Source organism: Anolis carolinensis, chromosome 2, assembly GCF_035594765.1.
Source record: "Anolis carolinensis isolate JA03-04 chromosome 2, rAnoCar3.1.pri, whole genome shotgun sequence".
NCBI classification, from domain to species: Eukaryota; Metazoa; Chordata; class Lepidosauria; order Squamata; family Dactyloidae; genus Anolis; species Anolis carolinensis.
Genome location: NC_085842.1, coordinates 5,395,159 through 5,410,966, shown reverse-complemented (window position 1 = coordinate 5,410,966; position 15,808 = coordinate 5,395,159). Strand labels below are relative to the sequence as shown.

The following is a 15,808-nucleotide window of genomic DNA, read 5'->3' as shown; positions in this document are numbered from 1 at the left end:
GGGTTGTTGAGTCTTGTCTTTCTTTCTGTTGTTCCAGAATTTTAGAAGCCTTATGCCTCACCCAGGCAGAATAAAATACCATTGTTTCGAGTTGGGTTCACTCAAGTTTTGGTCTGAGAAAAAACTCTGTAAGGAAATATTTGGCTCCATTATTCCATATTTATTATTCAATAATTCCACGTTTTATGACTGCCAATATCTATCTATCTATGTATCTATCTTCACACATGCATACAGTGGAACCTTGACTTATGAGCATCTCTACTTAACGGGCTTTTCGGCTTCCAAACTGTTGCTCATCCGATTTTTTGATTCGACAGATTCAAGTTACGAGCCCCTTCCAAAATGACCCCACTTTAACTGCTGTGGCTCAGTGCTATGGAATCAAAGGAGCTGTAGTTTTACAAGATATTTAGCTTTCATAGCCAGAGTGGCAGTGCCTAATCAATCTACAACCCCAGAGGCTTGACCAAGGTACTGCAACTCTACTATCACATGAAGGAGGCAAACCAGATTTGAAGCTGGCCTTTCTACTTCTATTGCATGGTGCTGTTCTCATCTCATTGCAAGTCTTCCTCCTCCCTATAATTGCTATTGATGGGGGAAATCCATGAAGAATTGCCTGATTATGTCATGTTCTTCTCGCCTATTTTGTGCGGTGGGTCCATTTGACCTCTGAGCCAGCACGATGGCACCAAAGTGATGGAGGGAGTAAACAGGAGCAGAAGGAGTGGTTTAGAGCCATTGGAGTTGATGGGAGCATGTTTCAAAGGTGGCAGGGCTTTCTTGGGAGTGAAGGGTGCTCTTGGCTGGGTGGAGGATGGAGTAGAAGGAGAGGTTGCAGCCATTGCATGACATAATCACAGTCTTTCAATACCTCAAGGGCTGCTACAGGGAGGAGAGGGCAGCAGGCTTGTTCTCTGATGCTCCAGAGCAGTGGTTCTCAACCTGGGGTCCCCAGATGTTTTTGGCCTTCAACTCACAGAAATCCTAACAGCTGGTAAACTGGCTGGGATTTCTGGGAGTCAAAGGCCAAAAACATCTGGGGACCCCATGTTCCATCTCCCAGGAGTTTGATTTTACAAATTGCTCATAGTTGTAGGAACAGCACCTGTTTGCATTTCTTCCAGGGCTGTTGCAGATTCTGCAGCAACCTGATAGTTTAGCCATTAGCAGAGTTTATAGCCAGTTTGCTAAGCTTTGCTGCTTGTAGCTTGCAAATGTATCTATTTGTTCTGGAGACCGCCCCTTTTCCCGGGGAAAGAAGGCTCCATTTTGAGAAGCCTCTTGCCTTCTAGACTGAAGAAGAAAGAACTTAGATGTGCTTGAGTGGCTAAGCCAGGCCAACTCTGACAAAGCCATTGTAAGTACTGACCTGCCTTTAGAACCAGTGCCGAGCATAGATAGGGAAAGACCTGTTCTTTCTAAAAATAGTAGCTTAGCATTGGGGCAGAGAACATCTCCGGATTTCTTTGCCACTGGAAGAAGCCCTACCAACTTCGCCTCAAAAAACTAGCTTTGAGCTTAGATAGTTATAGACCTTTTTGATAATAGCTCAGGGCAAGGGTAAAGAGGATCTCAGGATCTCTTCGCCTTTGGTGGAAGTTAACCCAGCAACTAAAGGGGAAAAGCAAAAAAGGAACATCTGCAAGGTTTTATAAGTTGACTGTTTATATTTGCAACCTTAATTACGTGTGCCAAGTCTTCCAAAGATTTTGTGAAAATAAAATTTTGTTTGATTGTTCAACTTGAAGTGCCTTTGGTTACTGGGATTTCCAGAGCTTCTAAGTAAGGCCCTTGCAGTTCACCTGGGCAAAGGAAAAAGCACATCTTAAAACTTTAAAAGGTGCCTGGGTGTGACGCCATACCCCAGGTTGAGAACCACTGCTCCAGAGGGTAGGACCAGGTCTAAAGGTTTCGAGTCAGCTGTTAGGATTTCTGGGAGTTGAAGGCCAAAAACATCTGGGGACCCTAGGTTGAGAACCACTGAGTTAGAGGAAGGTAGATTTTGATTGAATAGTAAAAGCAACTTCCTGGCACTGAAAGCAGTTTGGCAAAGGATCCACTTTTCCAGTTTGGTGGTAGATTCTCCTTCATTCTCTGGATGCCTGCAAAGGAGCCTGGACAGCTTTTTGCTGGGGATGCTGTAATGGGAGATTCTGCACTGAGCAGAAGACTGAACTCCACTGAGCCTCCTCCAACTCTGTGGCTCTATAACCTTGTTATTCCTGATTTGCCCACTAGGGGCAGCAGAGTTGCTTCTACTCAAGGATTGCTTTCGATTTCTCTTCCTGCCCAATCCTCCCAGTGGGGCATCTTGACACCGCTTTAATAGCTGTGGCTCAGTGCTATGTGGTCCTGGGAGTTGTGTGGAGAGGCACCAACATCAAAAGCTAAAGACCGTGTAAAATTACAACTCCCCTGGATCCATACATTGAGCCAGGATAGTTCAAATGGTATCGAGCAACATTAATGCCATAGAGTAGATGAGTCCAAGTGCCATCTCTGTCTGCGCCCAGAGGAAGACCCTGGAGAGGAGGAAGGGCACCATGAGAGAGACAGTGAGGGAGGTGACACTCATGAAGGGAAGGGAGACAGCGGTGGGAACAATGAGGGTGAGCATCATGATGGAGACGGTGATGGAGAGGAAGACAAGGGTGCAGCCAGGGATGGACCTGGGACCAAATACAGAAAGGAAAAGGAAGCAGAGGAAAAGCCTGGAGAGGAGGATGGGGACCATGAGAGCCACACTCATGAAGGGGATGGAGACAGCGGTGGGGACAGTGAGCATGAGCCTCATGATGGAGATGGTGATGGAGAGGAAGACAAGGGTGCAGCCAGTGAGGGACCAGGTACCCAACACAGCAAGGGAAAGGACTGGCAGGAAGGAAAAGGAAGCAGTGTCGGGCTGGATGCTTTGGAGGTGGAGGAGGAGGAAGGACCATATCAGTCCCCACTTCAGGAAAACAAGGGAAAGGGTGACCTTGAGGACAACTCTGATGGAGATGAAAGTGATGAGGACAGCAGTCAGGAAACTGGAGATGATGACCACCATGAAGTCGATGGTGATGGCAACAGTGATGAGGGAAAAGAGAGCCGTGCCAAGCATGATGCAGCAAGAGAGAAAGGGCAACATCAGGGCAAGAACTTTGCTCCGGAGGAGATCTGCCCCAAGGGAGGAGAAGGCAGGGCCTTGCAACCACAGAGGAGCCAGCTGGAGATGGGAGACCCACAGCCAGGCGGCAAAGGAGGAAATATGGACTGTGGTGAAGGTGGTCAAGATCATGGTAAGGATGGAGATGGAAGCAAACACAGTGATGGTGACCACAATGTAGGGAAAGATGATGCCAGGTGGGATGCCCTGAGGGAAGAGGTGAACGAAGCCACCCAGCATGAGAGCGACAGTGAGGGAGGTGGCAGTCATGAAGGGGATGGAGAAAGTGGTGGGAGCAGTGGTGGTGAGCATCATGATGGAGATGAGGATCAGGAGGGCAGTTTCTGGGAGGACAGTGATGAAGAGGAAGAGAATGGTGACAGGTGTGATACTCTGTTGAAAGAGACGAACAAACTGGAGCGGGAGATGGAGGCACTGCAGGACCCCTCGCAAAAGACGGTGGACATGTGGAGGAAGGAGGCAGAAGATCTGAGGAGTGAGTACCATGACATCTGTTTTGACATGGCAACAGCTGTAAACAAGATAGTGATTGAGTTGTGGTCAGCCCTATGGCTTAATACATTGCGGGCAGTGACTGCCCTTCGGGAAACCTTGAGCCAATTTTCGCCAGTGGAGGCAGCTGCTTTGAAAGTGGAGTTTGATTCCTTAAAGGGCTTCGTGGATGTTGCCTGGAGCCAAGACACATTAGCGAAGCTGTCCCATCTTTTTACCTTAGTGTATGCTCTACAGGGCCTCCCTCTGCCGAAGAAGGGCCTTCCACATGGTGATCCACTGAAGGAAGGGGGTTACATCATGCTGGAAATAGATGCCTGGCGCTCTGTGCTACTGGAGCAGAGTTGGGAGAAGACAGATGCCCTGCAGGTGAAGGTGGACGCGGTGCAGGGTATCTCTCCAGAGCAGGCAGGTGAATTGAAGGTGAAGATGGGCGCTCTTCAGAAACACATGGATCTTCTGTGGAAAGCCCCCCTGAAGGAGATGATGGCCTTGCTGTCAATGACATATGAGCCATACCGTATATGGTCCTCACGCCCCACAAAAAAAGGGAACACCATATGGAAGAAAGCATGTGATCTTGCCCTTCCCCTCAAGGTTCACCTGAAGGATGTCCCACGGGAAGAACGGCATCTTCTGTGGGGGGAGGCGACTTCCCTGGAGGCCATCCTTCATGATATCCCAGTGGAGAAACTGGTGGTGCTGGAAGAGAAAGTGAATGCATGTATTAGGAAGGTGGAGGATATGTTGCAGAATTACCTATGGAAGTCCTCGGAGGTTTCCTCTCATAGAGAGCTGGACAAGGTGCAGGAAGAGCTGGATGAACTACAAAAAGACCTAGATTTCATGCAGAGACATCCACATTTGAAATATCGGGAAATCAAGATGGCTGCCCTGCATAGGAAGATGGCTGCCCTGCAGAAGAAGATGAATGCCCTGCACAAGGCGGATGCCTCCCTTGAGGTGGATGATGGAGAGATGTAAGTGGACAGAATACTAGACATGATAACAAGGTTAAATGTGTTAGGGAAATCTCCAAAACAGCAGTGTAGCCAAAAAGAACACACAGGATACTGAATTGAGCAGTCCGCTTACAGCAAGCGGAAGGTGAATTATTGTGGCTATAAAATAATTATTTTTAAAATATTTTATTGGATTTTATATTCATAGTCATAACAGTAGTACAGTAGAGTCTCACTTATCCAACGTTCTGGATTATCCAACGCATTTTTGTAGTCAATGTTTTCTATACATCGTGATATTTTGGTGCTAAATTCGTAAATACAGTAATTACTACATAGCATTACTGCGTATTGAACTACTTTTCTGTCAAATTTGTTATATAATATGATGTTTTGGTGCTTAATTTGTAAAATCATAACCTAATTTGATGTTTAATAGGCTTTGCCTTAATCCCTCCTTATTATCCAACATATTCGCTTATCCAACATTCTGCCGGCCTGTTGGATAAGTGAGACTCTACTGTACTTCCCTTTCTTTAACATTTGCCTTCTAAATCTTCCTATATTTTTCCCTCTCTCCCTCACCCTTCCTCCTCAACCACAGTATATTCCTACTAATCTTGCAGGTCCAGCCACAGATAAAGTCTTTGTATTTTTTCTTTTATGTAATCATTGGCTTCTCCATTTTTCACCCAGTTGAAGTAGTCCTTCCATCTATGTGTAATGTCCTTTTGTTTGTTCGTTCTTGTTACTTGCTTAGTCATAATTCCTGTAATGTCTAACAGCTGTAAAATAATTATTCATTTTAGGAGGCAAAGATGCAGCATTCAGTCTTTAAAGTTTCAAAAGGTTTATTTAAAATATATGTAAGAACTACATTTCTAGATAGAAAATAATTGGATTTAAGCTCTTACTCCATTTCTTCTAAGTTTCAAAAACAAGAGGAAAAAAACCTTCAAACATGACATTTCTTCAGTCACACAGAGTAGAGAGTGGTCTGAATGCAAAGATGGGAAAAGCAGAAGTGAGGCCGCATTATATGTCTACACTGCCATACAATCCAGTTCAAAACAGATACAGTAGAGTCTCACTTATCCAACGTTCTGGATTATCCAACACATTTTTGTAGTCAATGTCTTCAATACATCGTGATATTTTGGTGCTAAATTCATAAATACAGTAATTACTACGTAGCATTACTGCGTATTGAACAACTTTTTCTGTCAAATTTGCTGTATAACATGATGTTTTGGTGCTTAATTTGTAAAATCATAACCTAATTTGATGTTTAATAGGTTTTTCCTTAATCTCTCCTTATTATCCAACATATTTGCTTATCCAACGTTCTGCCGTTGGATAAGCGAAACTCTACTGTAATGTGGATTCTATATGGCAGTGTAGAAGGGGTCTGAAAAAGCTCTCATTTTGTCAAACTTTTTTTTATTTCTCCAAAAGCATAATTGCAATTGACTGTCACTGTGTGCTTGGTTGCAATCAGTTACTCTCCACTTTCGTAGCAATGAGGGAGGATGTGTTGTCGAAGGCTTTCATGGCCAGAATCACAGGGTTGTTGTATGTCTTTCGGGCTGTGTGGCCATGTTCCAGAAGCATTCTCTCCTGACGTTTCGCCCACATCTATGGCAGGCATCCTCAGAGGTTGTGAGGTATGGATAAATGAGGGAGGATACTTAAGGTGCAAAAAGAACTTATAATGCAAAAGAAAAAAAAAAGCTTTCTTAATTGCTTTTCTTCAATTATTCTTCAGAAGTGCAGGTGGATGTTCTGGCAGAGCTGGAAACCTCAATGATTCTGTGCCACCTTTTATATCGTATTTGTGTACTGGATTGAGGAATACCTGGCACAGGGAAGTCACTCCAGAGGAGCGCAGCTTATTAGTACAAAATTTGTAAGTATTTGTGAACACCACATGCTTTGGAATTGTCATTGTTTCATGCCAAAATGGCAGGGTGGGGCCTTGAATTTTGTGGCTTGTGTATTTTGAACAGATTATGGAAAGTTAAACATTTCAGTTGAGAGTTGGTTTGTGCATCCAGTGGCATCATTGGCATTAGTGCCATCCAGTACAGCCATGATGTCTTCCTCATGGGCTTCCTCCTGCATCATACTGGACCACAATAGTGCAACTACAGTAGCAAAAACTTTTTTTAACCAAACAGCAACAACAGAAACAATGTGTACTTATAGCACATGCAGCTGAAACTGTGTGGTTTGAAGTGTCCTTCTCAGTGGGCAATAAGGACAGTTCTGACCAGAGTGCAGGTATAATAGAAGGCTCAAAAAGTCAGTTAACACAGAGTTTTAGCCTTATCAGTATATTGATATTGAACATATAAGGAGGGCTTACGAAAAATGTTCTTATGGTTGTGCCTAACTCAAGGAATACTTTTATAAAATGCCTCTACTGAAATATATCATGTTTATAAACAGTCCTTTTGGTGTCACCATCTCAGGTAGTGTCACTGTTACTGTATTTGTAATGTGTAGTGAAATGTTTAATCTGTTGTTGCTGTGGAAGTGTGTGTATTCATTCCGGCAAGCATTCCAGTAGTCAAGAGGTTATTTGCAGCGAGCCCTGATTGATGGCTAGAAGGGCAAAGGACCAAGACTTCTGTTTGTGTGCTATGTGACAGGAAGATATGTCATGGACTGTGGAATGCAGGGAGGTGCTTCAGTTCACTGATAACGGACTCTGAGAGACACAGAAAAACTCCATGATTTGATCTTGCGGAGGCATGATGTGTCCAGACAGCTTTGGTTATTAGCATTGTAAATATCTTGTAAAATAAAGCATTTAGTGCCGCTGGGTTCAGCAGATAAGATCAACAAAATTGTCGTTCTTTGTCGGTACCACTTTAGCCGTTGCAAAGTGGTCTGACGGAAGCGCAGAAGGTGAGACCTGACTCATCAGTCAGGGCGCCTGACAGCCACTAGGTACACGAGGCTAATTTGTACCTCATTGTTTGGAAGGTATTTTGGGAGAAAAATACAGCTCCAGTTTTCCTTTTTTGCCCCACCCTCTAGCCTTTCTCTCCCAGGTTCTCTCATAGATTTTGATGATAGATTCCTAAGGGAAGACCAGTCTTTTGAATAATTTTCAGGCTGTAGGGTTTTTTTTAATCATTTGGAATGATTTGGGTTGATGTGAACTTTATTTAGATCTTTATTTAGATCTTTATTTAGATCTTGATGAATGCATCTTTCCCCACGAACCCACATGGGCTCTAAGGTCTGCTGGGGAGGCCCTCCTCTCGATCCCACCTCTGTCTCAAACGTGGTTGGTGGGGATGAGAGGGCCTTCTCGATGGTGCCCCCCCGGCTCTTGAACTCCCTCCCACAGGAGATTAGATTAGCTCCCGCCCTGAATTCCTTCCGGAAAAATCTGAAAACGTGGATGTTCACAGGTGCCTTCTCGTAACTCATAATTAATTGTCCATGAGCTTTACCTAGGCCTTGGCCATTCCATACACTTTATTACCTTTAGCAGTTCCCATCCCTAGTCACCGAAGAATATGCACTTTAGGTTTTCCATTTCCCCTTAAAATAGCCCATGTCCTATGGTACTTGACTACTGATTGGGATTACTGCCGATGTTTTACGTTATTTTAACTTTTGTAAGAAGTCACCTTGTCTGTCTCCTGAGAAATCTGTATAAAGACCAAGTAGCCACAGTAAGAACAGTTCACAGAACAACAGACTGGTTCACGATTGGGAAAGGAGTGCGGCAGGGCTGTGTACTCTTACCCAACCTATTCAACTTGTACGCAGAACACATCATGCGACATGCGGGGCTTGAGGAATCCAAGGCCGGAGTTAAAATTGTTGGAAGAAACACTAGCAACCTTAGATATGCAGATGATACCACTCTGATGGCTGAAAGTGAGGAAGAGCTGAGGAGTCTTATCACCAAGGTGAAAGAAGAAAGTGCAAAAGCTGGGCTGCAGTTAAACATCAAGAAAACCAAGATCATGGCAACTACACCTATTGATAACTGGCAAATAGAAGGAGAAAAGGTGGAGGCAGTGACAGACTTTATATTTCAAGACGTGAAGAACACTGCAGATGCAGACTGCAGCCAGGAAATCAGAAGACGTTTCCTTCTTGGGAGGAGAGCAATGGCCAACCTTGACAAAATAGTGAAGAGCAGAGACATCACACTGGCAACAAAGGTCCGCATAGTCAAAGCAATGGTCTTCCCCATAGTGACCTATGGATGCCAGAGCTGGACCATAAGGAAGGCTGAGCGAAGGAAGAGAGACGCTTTTGGACTCTGGTTCTGGAGGAAAATCCTGAGAGTGCCTTGGACCTTGGCAAGAAGATCCAACCAGTCCATCCTCCAGGAAATCATGCCCAATGGCTGCTCACTGGAGGGAAGGAGATGAGAGGCAAAGATGAAGTATTTTGGCCACATCATGAGGAGACAGGAAAGCTTGGAAAAGATCACGATGCTGGGGAAAATGGAAGGAAAAAGGAAGAGAGGCCGACCAAGGGCTAGATAGATGGACGGTATCCTTGAAGTGACTGGCTTGACCTTGAAGGAACTGGGGGCGGTGACGGCCGACAGGGAGCTCTGGCCGGGACTGGTCCAGGAGGTCACCAAGAGTCGTCGATGACTAAACGACTGAGCAGCAGCAGCAGCAGCAAGATATGTTATTATACTGTGATTTTAATGTGTTACTGGTTTTATTGATGTAATATTGTTTTGGGCTTGTCCCAGTGTAAGCTGCCCGAGTTCTTCGGGAGATGGAGCGGGGTATACATAAAGTATTATTATCATTATTATTATCTTCCAATAGTTTTTTGTAATGGTGTTTGTTCTCTCTGCTTTTGGCAGTGCAAAAACCATCTCTCCTGATAATGACTCAGAAGCAGCAAAGAAGATCCTGGAGGCTTATGCCAGGCAAATAGAAGAGGAGGTCTACAGTGTGGCTGACAGTAAGGTATGTTATATGCCACACGCAACGGAAGGATTCAGAAACAGTAGTAGTCCAGGTTTTCCTGAATATTGCCCACTTTTGACAGCACTCCTTGGCATTGCCACAGGTTCATCCTGCCATTTCTGCTTGACCTTGTTGTGATACCCCGCTGCCCATCCCTTTGCTTCATTTTCCTCCTCTCCTCCCCTTCCCATCTTTTCCCTTTCTGTCTCCTTAGCTGCTGCTATTTATCCTTGTGCTTAACCGAGAGCGGTCCTGGAGGCAGTTGTCTCTATTTTTCAGCATCTGGCATTGGGAGCCTGCATAGTGTAATGGTCTGAATATTGGACTAGGACTTCGGGAGTTGAATCCCCGCTTAGCCATGGAAAGACACTCAGTGGCTTTGGACAAGTCTCCCTCTCTCAGCCTCAGAGGAAGGCAAAGGCAAGCTAACTCAGCATAAATCTTACCAAGAAAACTCTTTGATAGGTTTACCTTAGAGTCACCGCAGAGGCCTACAGTCCAGTGCAAGCAATGGCAATAGCATGTTCAGAGGTAGATCTTGGGAGGAAAGCAAAGTATGGTTGGCCCTCTTATATTCATGGATCCCACCAGAATCAGAAGGCAGACTGTTGGTTTGGCATTATATATATATATATATACACACACACACACACACACACACACACACACACATACATACGGGTAATGAAATTTTGGCCTAGGACAAAACAACAAAACTACACATCCCAGAAATACTAAACTTGGCAGCACAACCCCTCATCAATGTCTCTACGTTCATACAACAAAAAGAAAAGAAAAATAAAGTCCTAATTAGAGGGAGAGGAATAATTGTTTTTATCCAATTGCTGCCAGTTAGAAGGCTAAGCTCCGCCCACTTGGTCTCGTAGCAACCCACTCAGCCCAGGGGATAGGCAGAGTTAGGCCTCACTTAGGCCTTTCAACACTGCCTATAAAATACAGATTTATCTGATTTTAACTGGATTATATGGCAGTGTAGACTCAAGGCCCTTCCACACAGCTATATAACCCATTTATAATGGACTTAATGTCAGGAGAAAACCTTTACCCTTTAGGGTTGTTGTATGTCTTTCGGGCTGTGAGGCCATGTTCTAGAAGTATTCTCTCCTGACGTTTCGCCCACATCTATGGCAGGCATCCTCAGAGGTTGTGAGGTATGGGTTTACATTGCTTGCATACCCTTTACCTTAACTACCACCAATTCCTCAATACTTTATTTCCCATACCACCATACTTCGCCACAGCAACACGTGGCCGGGCACAGCTAGTGTGTATATATATATATATATATATATATATATATATATCCATTTTACTATGGGATTATCTATCATGAGGCATGTGCATCCATGGGTTTTGAGCTTCCTGCACCTGAATGGGCAGTTTTCCTTTGATATGTGCTACTGGAAGGAGTATTGGAGGGAGTAGTCCATTGCCAGGCATTTCTCAAGGTTCTGTTCACTGCTAACCTCCTCTCCTTCTGACCCCATACCTGCTAAAAGACTCTGCAATACTGTCTAATGTTCACTCCCTCCCTCTCACACGTTTTCCTCTTTCTAGATGGAATATCACCATTTAATGGCAGAGAAGCTTAATGCGATGAATAGGAAGCTAGATGACACCTTGAGGTCTCCTTCATCTAACCACGGCATCAGAAGGAACGAGCAGCCACCTTTACAGGGCCCTTGGATTCAGCTTCCTGGTGTCACATCAGTGGCAACAACCACAGGGAGAGTCCAGCCTCCAGAACTGCCCAGTAAGCCTGGAACGAAGGGTTGGATAAACTGGTGAATGGACCGGCATGTTGCTGTTTGTACTTATGGTGCAGCCCTTTCCCACTTTTCACAGGGTCATGTTGATACTGGTAAGGGGAAGCCCACGGGGTGGAAAGCAGGCCAAGGCTTGCAGGCCTGAGTGAGCAGTGGGCTCTGGTGTTTATTTCTCTGGGGCCAGACTTCCCCTTCTATACTCTCTTTCCCTTTCCACAAATCCTCACACGATCAGACCCTTGCATTGGAACTTAGCATTTCTTCAGCTCTTCTGGCTCTTCTTGCAGAGGGATTATTTTATTCTGGCAAAAGTGTTTGCCAGGCTTGGGTCTTGCTGGTCTCTGCTTTTCTAGTGGCTCTCGGGACTGGTGTCTACCCTGCTGACATTACTGGCTCAGTCTTTGGTCCAGTGGACAGGTGATTCCAGGCATGGAAACATTGCTTTGGAAAATACTGGGAAGTCTTCTCGTCTCTTGACCTTCCTTCACTGCTGTTTTCTTCAGAGGAGGAGCAAGAGAGGTTTTCCTTCTTCTCAATTTCATGTTAGCCTCTCCCCCTGAATGATGGGTACTGTCACACTTAAGTGATCCCCACCTTGCTTGATCACACTCAGTGTGCCAGCCATGGTCTGGTGTGTTTTGCAGGACGGACTTCTACATCCACCAGAAGCATCCAAATGCCTTGTACGGTGAATCATTCTGTCTAGATGAATAACATGGGCCCGACTGAAATAAATTACCCTGGAAGACCTAGACAGTTCTTTGCGGTTTTCTCTCTAAGAATGTATTAGGTCCTCCATAACATCTCTGTGAAAACTCCTGAAGAATTATTTATGTATTATTTATTTATTTACAATATTTATATTCCGCCCTTCCTTCTCACCCCGAAGGAGACTCAGGGCGGATCACAATGCACATATGCATGGCAAAGATTCAATGCCATTAGAGATGCAACATATATAGACAAACACAGAGGCAATTTAACATTTCCAGCTTCCGGCTTCATGAGGGGATGCTCAAAGCCAGTCATAGAATGATCTGGAGACCAAGGAAATTCCTAGAAAGGACGTATTGTGTTAGATGTTGGTAGATGAAACTCAGATAGCAGCCACATGGGTGCAGGGTTTCTCCTGTACTGTTAATAAGCCAGTTTCCTCCTTATCCCTCAAGACTGAATGCATAAGATGGTACCATGGGATTTCCTTTGCCTCTTTTGGCTCCTTGTGTATTTGGGAAGAACTCAACTCAGGGCGCTTCCAGACATGGGGAATACTCACGCCAAAGCAGGTTTAAAAAAAATCCGATTCGATATGGTTTTTCATCCCCATACCTGCCCAAAAAATCCAGTCTTTCCTGATTCAGTGTCCCCATGCTCTCCCGGAAGGGCAGGGGCGGCAGAACCTATAAGCCGGTTAAGCAACTGCAGGTGGCACAAAATCTGCTAGGGGCGCTGTTGAGGCACCGAAGCCTGGAGTGCCCAGGGAGGGTTGCGAGGGTACCTCCCTGCATCCCGGTTCAGCGCCAAGGCCTGGTCCTCAGTGCTCGGCTCAGAGCACTCAGCCTCAGCCTGGAAGGGAAGGGGGAGGAGCTGCCTGAATGACGGGCAGCCCCTGGCTGTCTGTCATTCAGGCGGCTCCGCCCCCTTCCCTTCCACACTGAGCTGTCTGAGCCAAGCAGTGACGGCCAGGCCTTGGCATTGAATCGGGATACGGGGGGATGGCCGTGTTAATTCTATGTAATGTAACTATATGAACATAATGATGTAAATAAACTTCTGGTTTGTAAGGTAACTCTTTTATCTATTCTATTCAGCTCTACCTTCTACCTTTTATTTTTCAGTGATTGGATTGGGGCACCAAAATATTGTTTGCTTACACTTGAAAATTACCTAGGGCTGGCCCTGGGCATGGGATCACCCCCTCCTCCCCCAAAGCCCTTAAAATAAGTAAAAACTCACTGGGTGCCATGACACCTTTGTGACAGGCCTCCTGGCACATAGAAATGACATACCAGGAAAGAGCAAAATGGGCTATGGCAGGGATCCTCAAACTTTTTAAGTGGAGGGCCGGTTCATGGTCCTCAGACTATTGAGGGGCCAAATTATCATTTGGAAAAAAAATGAACAAATTCCTATGAACACAGCACATGTCATATTTGTAGTGCAAAAACAACAACAACAACAAAAACAATTTTTTTAAAAAATTAACCAACATAAACCTATCAGGATTTCAATGGGAAGTGTCAGCCTGCTTCTGGCCAATGAGATACTCAAGTTAATTAGGATTGTTGTTGTTGTGTGCCTTCAAGTCACTGCAGACTTTGGGTGAGCCTAAGTCTAAAACTGAGGGCGGGGGGCAGGTAAATGACCATGGAGGGCCGCATCCGGCCCCCGGGCCTTAGTTTGGGGACCCCTGGGCTATGGGGATCAAAACCTGGGACCTGCTTTGTCCCGAATTAATCCTTTTTTACTGGAGGCATCATTTGGGCCCTGTCTGGAAAGGCCCTCAGTGAGAACAATTGATCTGGGAAGGTCTTTTGGCCAGGTGATATTTACTTCTCACACTGCTTTGTTTGCCAGTTGTGCTGCTGCCTAATATGTCTACAAACTTAAAAGGGTTTGCGGGCTCCTTTTGTGGAAGTCTCATGTGCTGTGTTTTCCTCAAAACCAGGCTGTGTTCCCAGTGCTGCAGCTCAGAAGAGACCTCCTTCCGAACTTGAGGCGGCAGACTATCCAAGCAAAGCCCTTCAAATACAAGAGCCCACCAGTCTAAAGAGACCTCAGAGACGGGACCCACCACAGCCAGAAGAGGTGACGTGTGTGGAGAGTTCTGGGGAGAGTCTTGCTGGCTGTGAATCAGCGCTGCAAGGAGAGGATTCAGAACCTCCCCGTAAAAAACAGAAGGTGAATCCTGCCAGTGGGACCCAAGAGCCTTCTTTGACTTGGGAACTGTTTGCTGTTCTCCAAAAGCATGTTGCCCTTACTATAAACCAAAATATGGAGAAAGTGAGCGATGTAGTGAGCAGGTTGCATGGCACTGCCTTAAAGGATACAGAAGAAGCAAAAGCCCTGATGGCTGCTTTGGAAAAAGCTCAGGCACTTTCGAAGTCCTTCTTTGAGGATGCCTGATATAAATCTGGGGTGTTGAATGGGTTTGGGGGTAGGGTTGTATACCTAAGAAAGAAATCTAGAGACATGAAATTAGGAAAGGAATTTGTCTCTACTAATACTGTCCAGCATGACCCTTGTATGCACTGGGGATATGTTCAAAAACCCCAGTGTAGATTCCTAAAACGGTGGATAAAAAGAAACGCTATTTGTTTTGGCCATGAACACACCATAGAATTGCACGAAGAGGACCTAGAGAAGCCCACAAACTGTTCTGCATATACTGTTCTGTTTTAAAATCTTGACTATATTAAATGATCTCAGGGATGCCATTCTTAGGAAAAGAATCCTCCCTGGAGCTCAGGAGAGAATGGGTGCTGGTCAGAATTGAGAGCACTGGGCTACGTTGACCAAACATTATAAAGCCAGTTCAGCTTAGCCTTTTGCTTATTCATTGCAAAAACAGTTTTTCTGTGTCTTCAAGAGTTGGATTGTAATAACTGCTTTTTATACGTTTGTATCTTCCAATCCATTATTCCTTAATGGAATCAATGATATTTCATAAAAAAAAGAAACTTTGTCTTGCTTTGACCAAGTCATTAATGGATTCAAAGTTTATTTTCTCAAGTGGAAAGTCCCAGGTAATATTTTATCAGATACGTGGCATGCACCCATCTTTTGGGGGTGAGGGCATTGCCCGCATAGGTTCAGGGAGACAATCTCATTCCTTTGTTGTCATCTTTGCATTTGTATTTTGTTCATTCAGGCTGTCTCTCATTCGGGAAAAAGTTCATCAAAATTAACCCGAAATTGCTCATTTTAAAATATTCTCCTATTGGAGTTCACTTACAGGATTTTTACTGAAGATACTCAAGCAATACTGCTATGTAATAATGTTTTCTAATTACTTTTATGCTACTTTTGTATATCTTTTAGAGAAATTTTTAACAGAGGTTTATAAGATATAATCTATTCTTGTTTAAAAAAAAATACAGAAAAGTACACGTTTAGTATCTCGTAGGGTGGCTGAGACAGTGACTCCTTTGCTTTCCATTTATACAACTTTTATTCCATGCGGAATTTTTTTTAAAGTTGTATAAAATCACTTCCAGGCCATGTGCATAAGATGTATATGGAAGATAAATTCATTTTAGGTTTGGTCTTGGATCAATCTTCAAAGTTTTTCATGATGCATATATGGGTATTCCAACATTTGGGCGAAAATCCACAATCCAAAACACATTCAGTCCTAAACATTTCGGTTAACAAATACTGAACCTACAATGAATAAGATAATGATTATTTTAAATGACATGTTTTAGCACTCTG

At 44.5% G+C, this 15,808-nt stretch overlaps 1 protein-coding gene across 1 annotated transcript; it reads left to right on the top strand.

Annotated features, from left to right (window-relative positions):
* Window positions 1-597: 597 nt before the first annotated feature.
* LOC103281719 (uncharacterized) lies at window positions 598-14,965 on the top strand. The gene is made up of 6 exons (XM_062974303.1): window positions 598-658; window positions 2,520-4,647; window positions 6,395-6,535; window positions 9,482-9,587; window positions 11,166-11,361; window positions 14,043-14,965. Exons 1-6 carry the CDS (start codon window positions 598-600, stop codon window positions 14,498-14,500), a joined length of 3,090 nt encoding a protein of 1,029 aa, XP_062830373.1. The 3' UTR covers window positions 14,501-14,965.
* The last annotated feature ends 843 nt before the right edge of the window (window positions 14,966-15,808 follow it).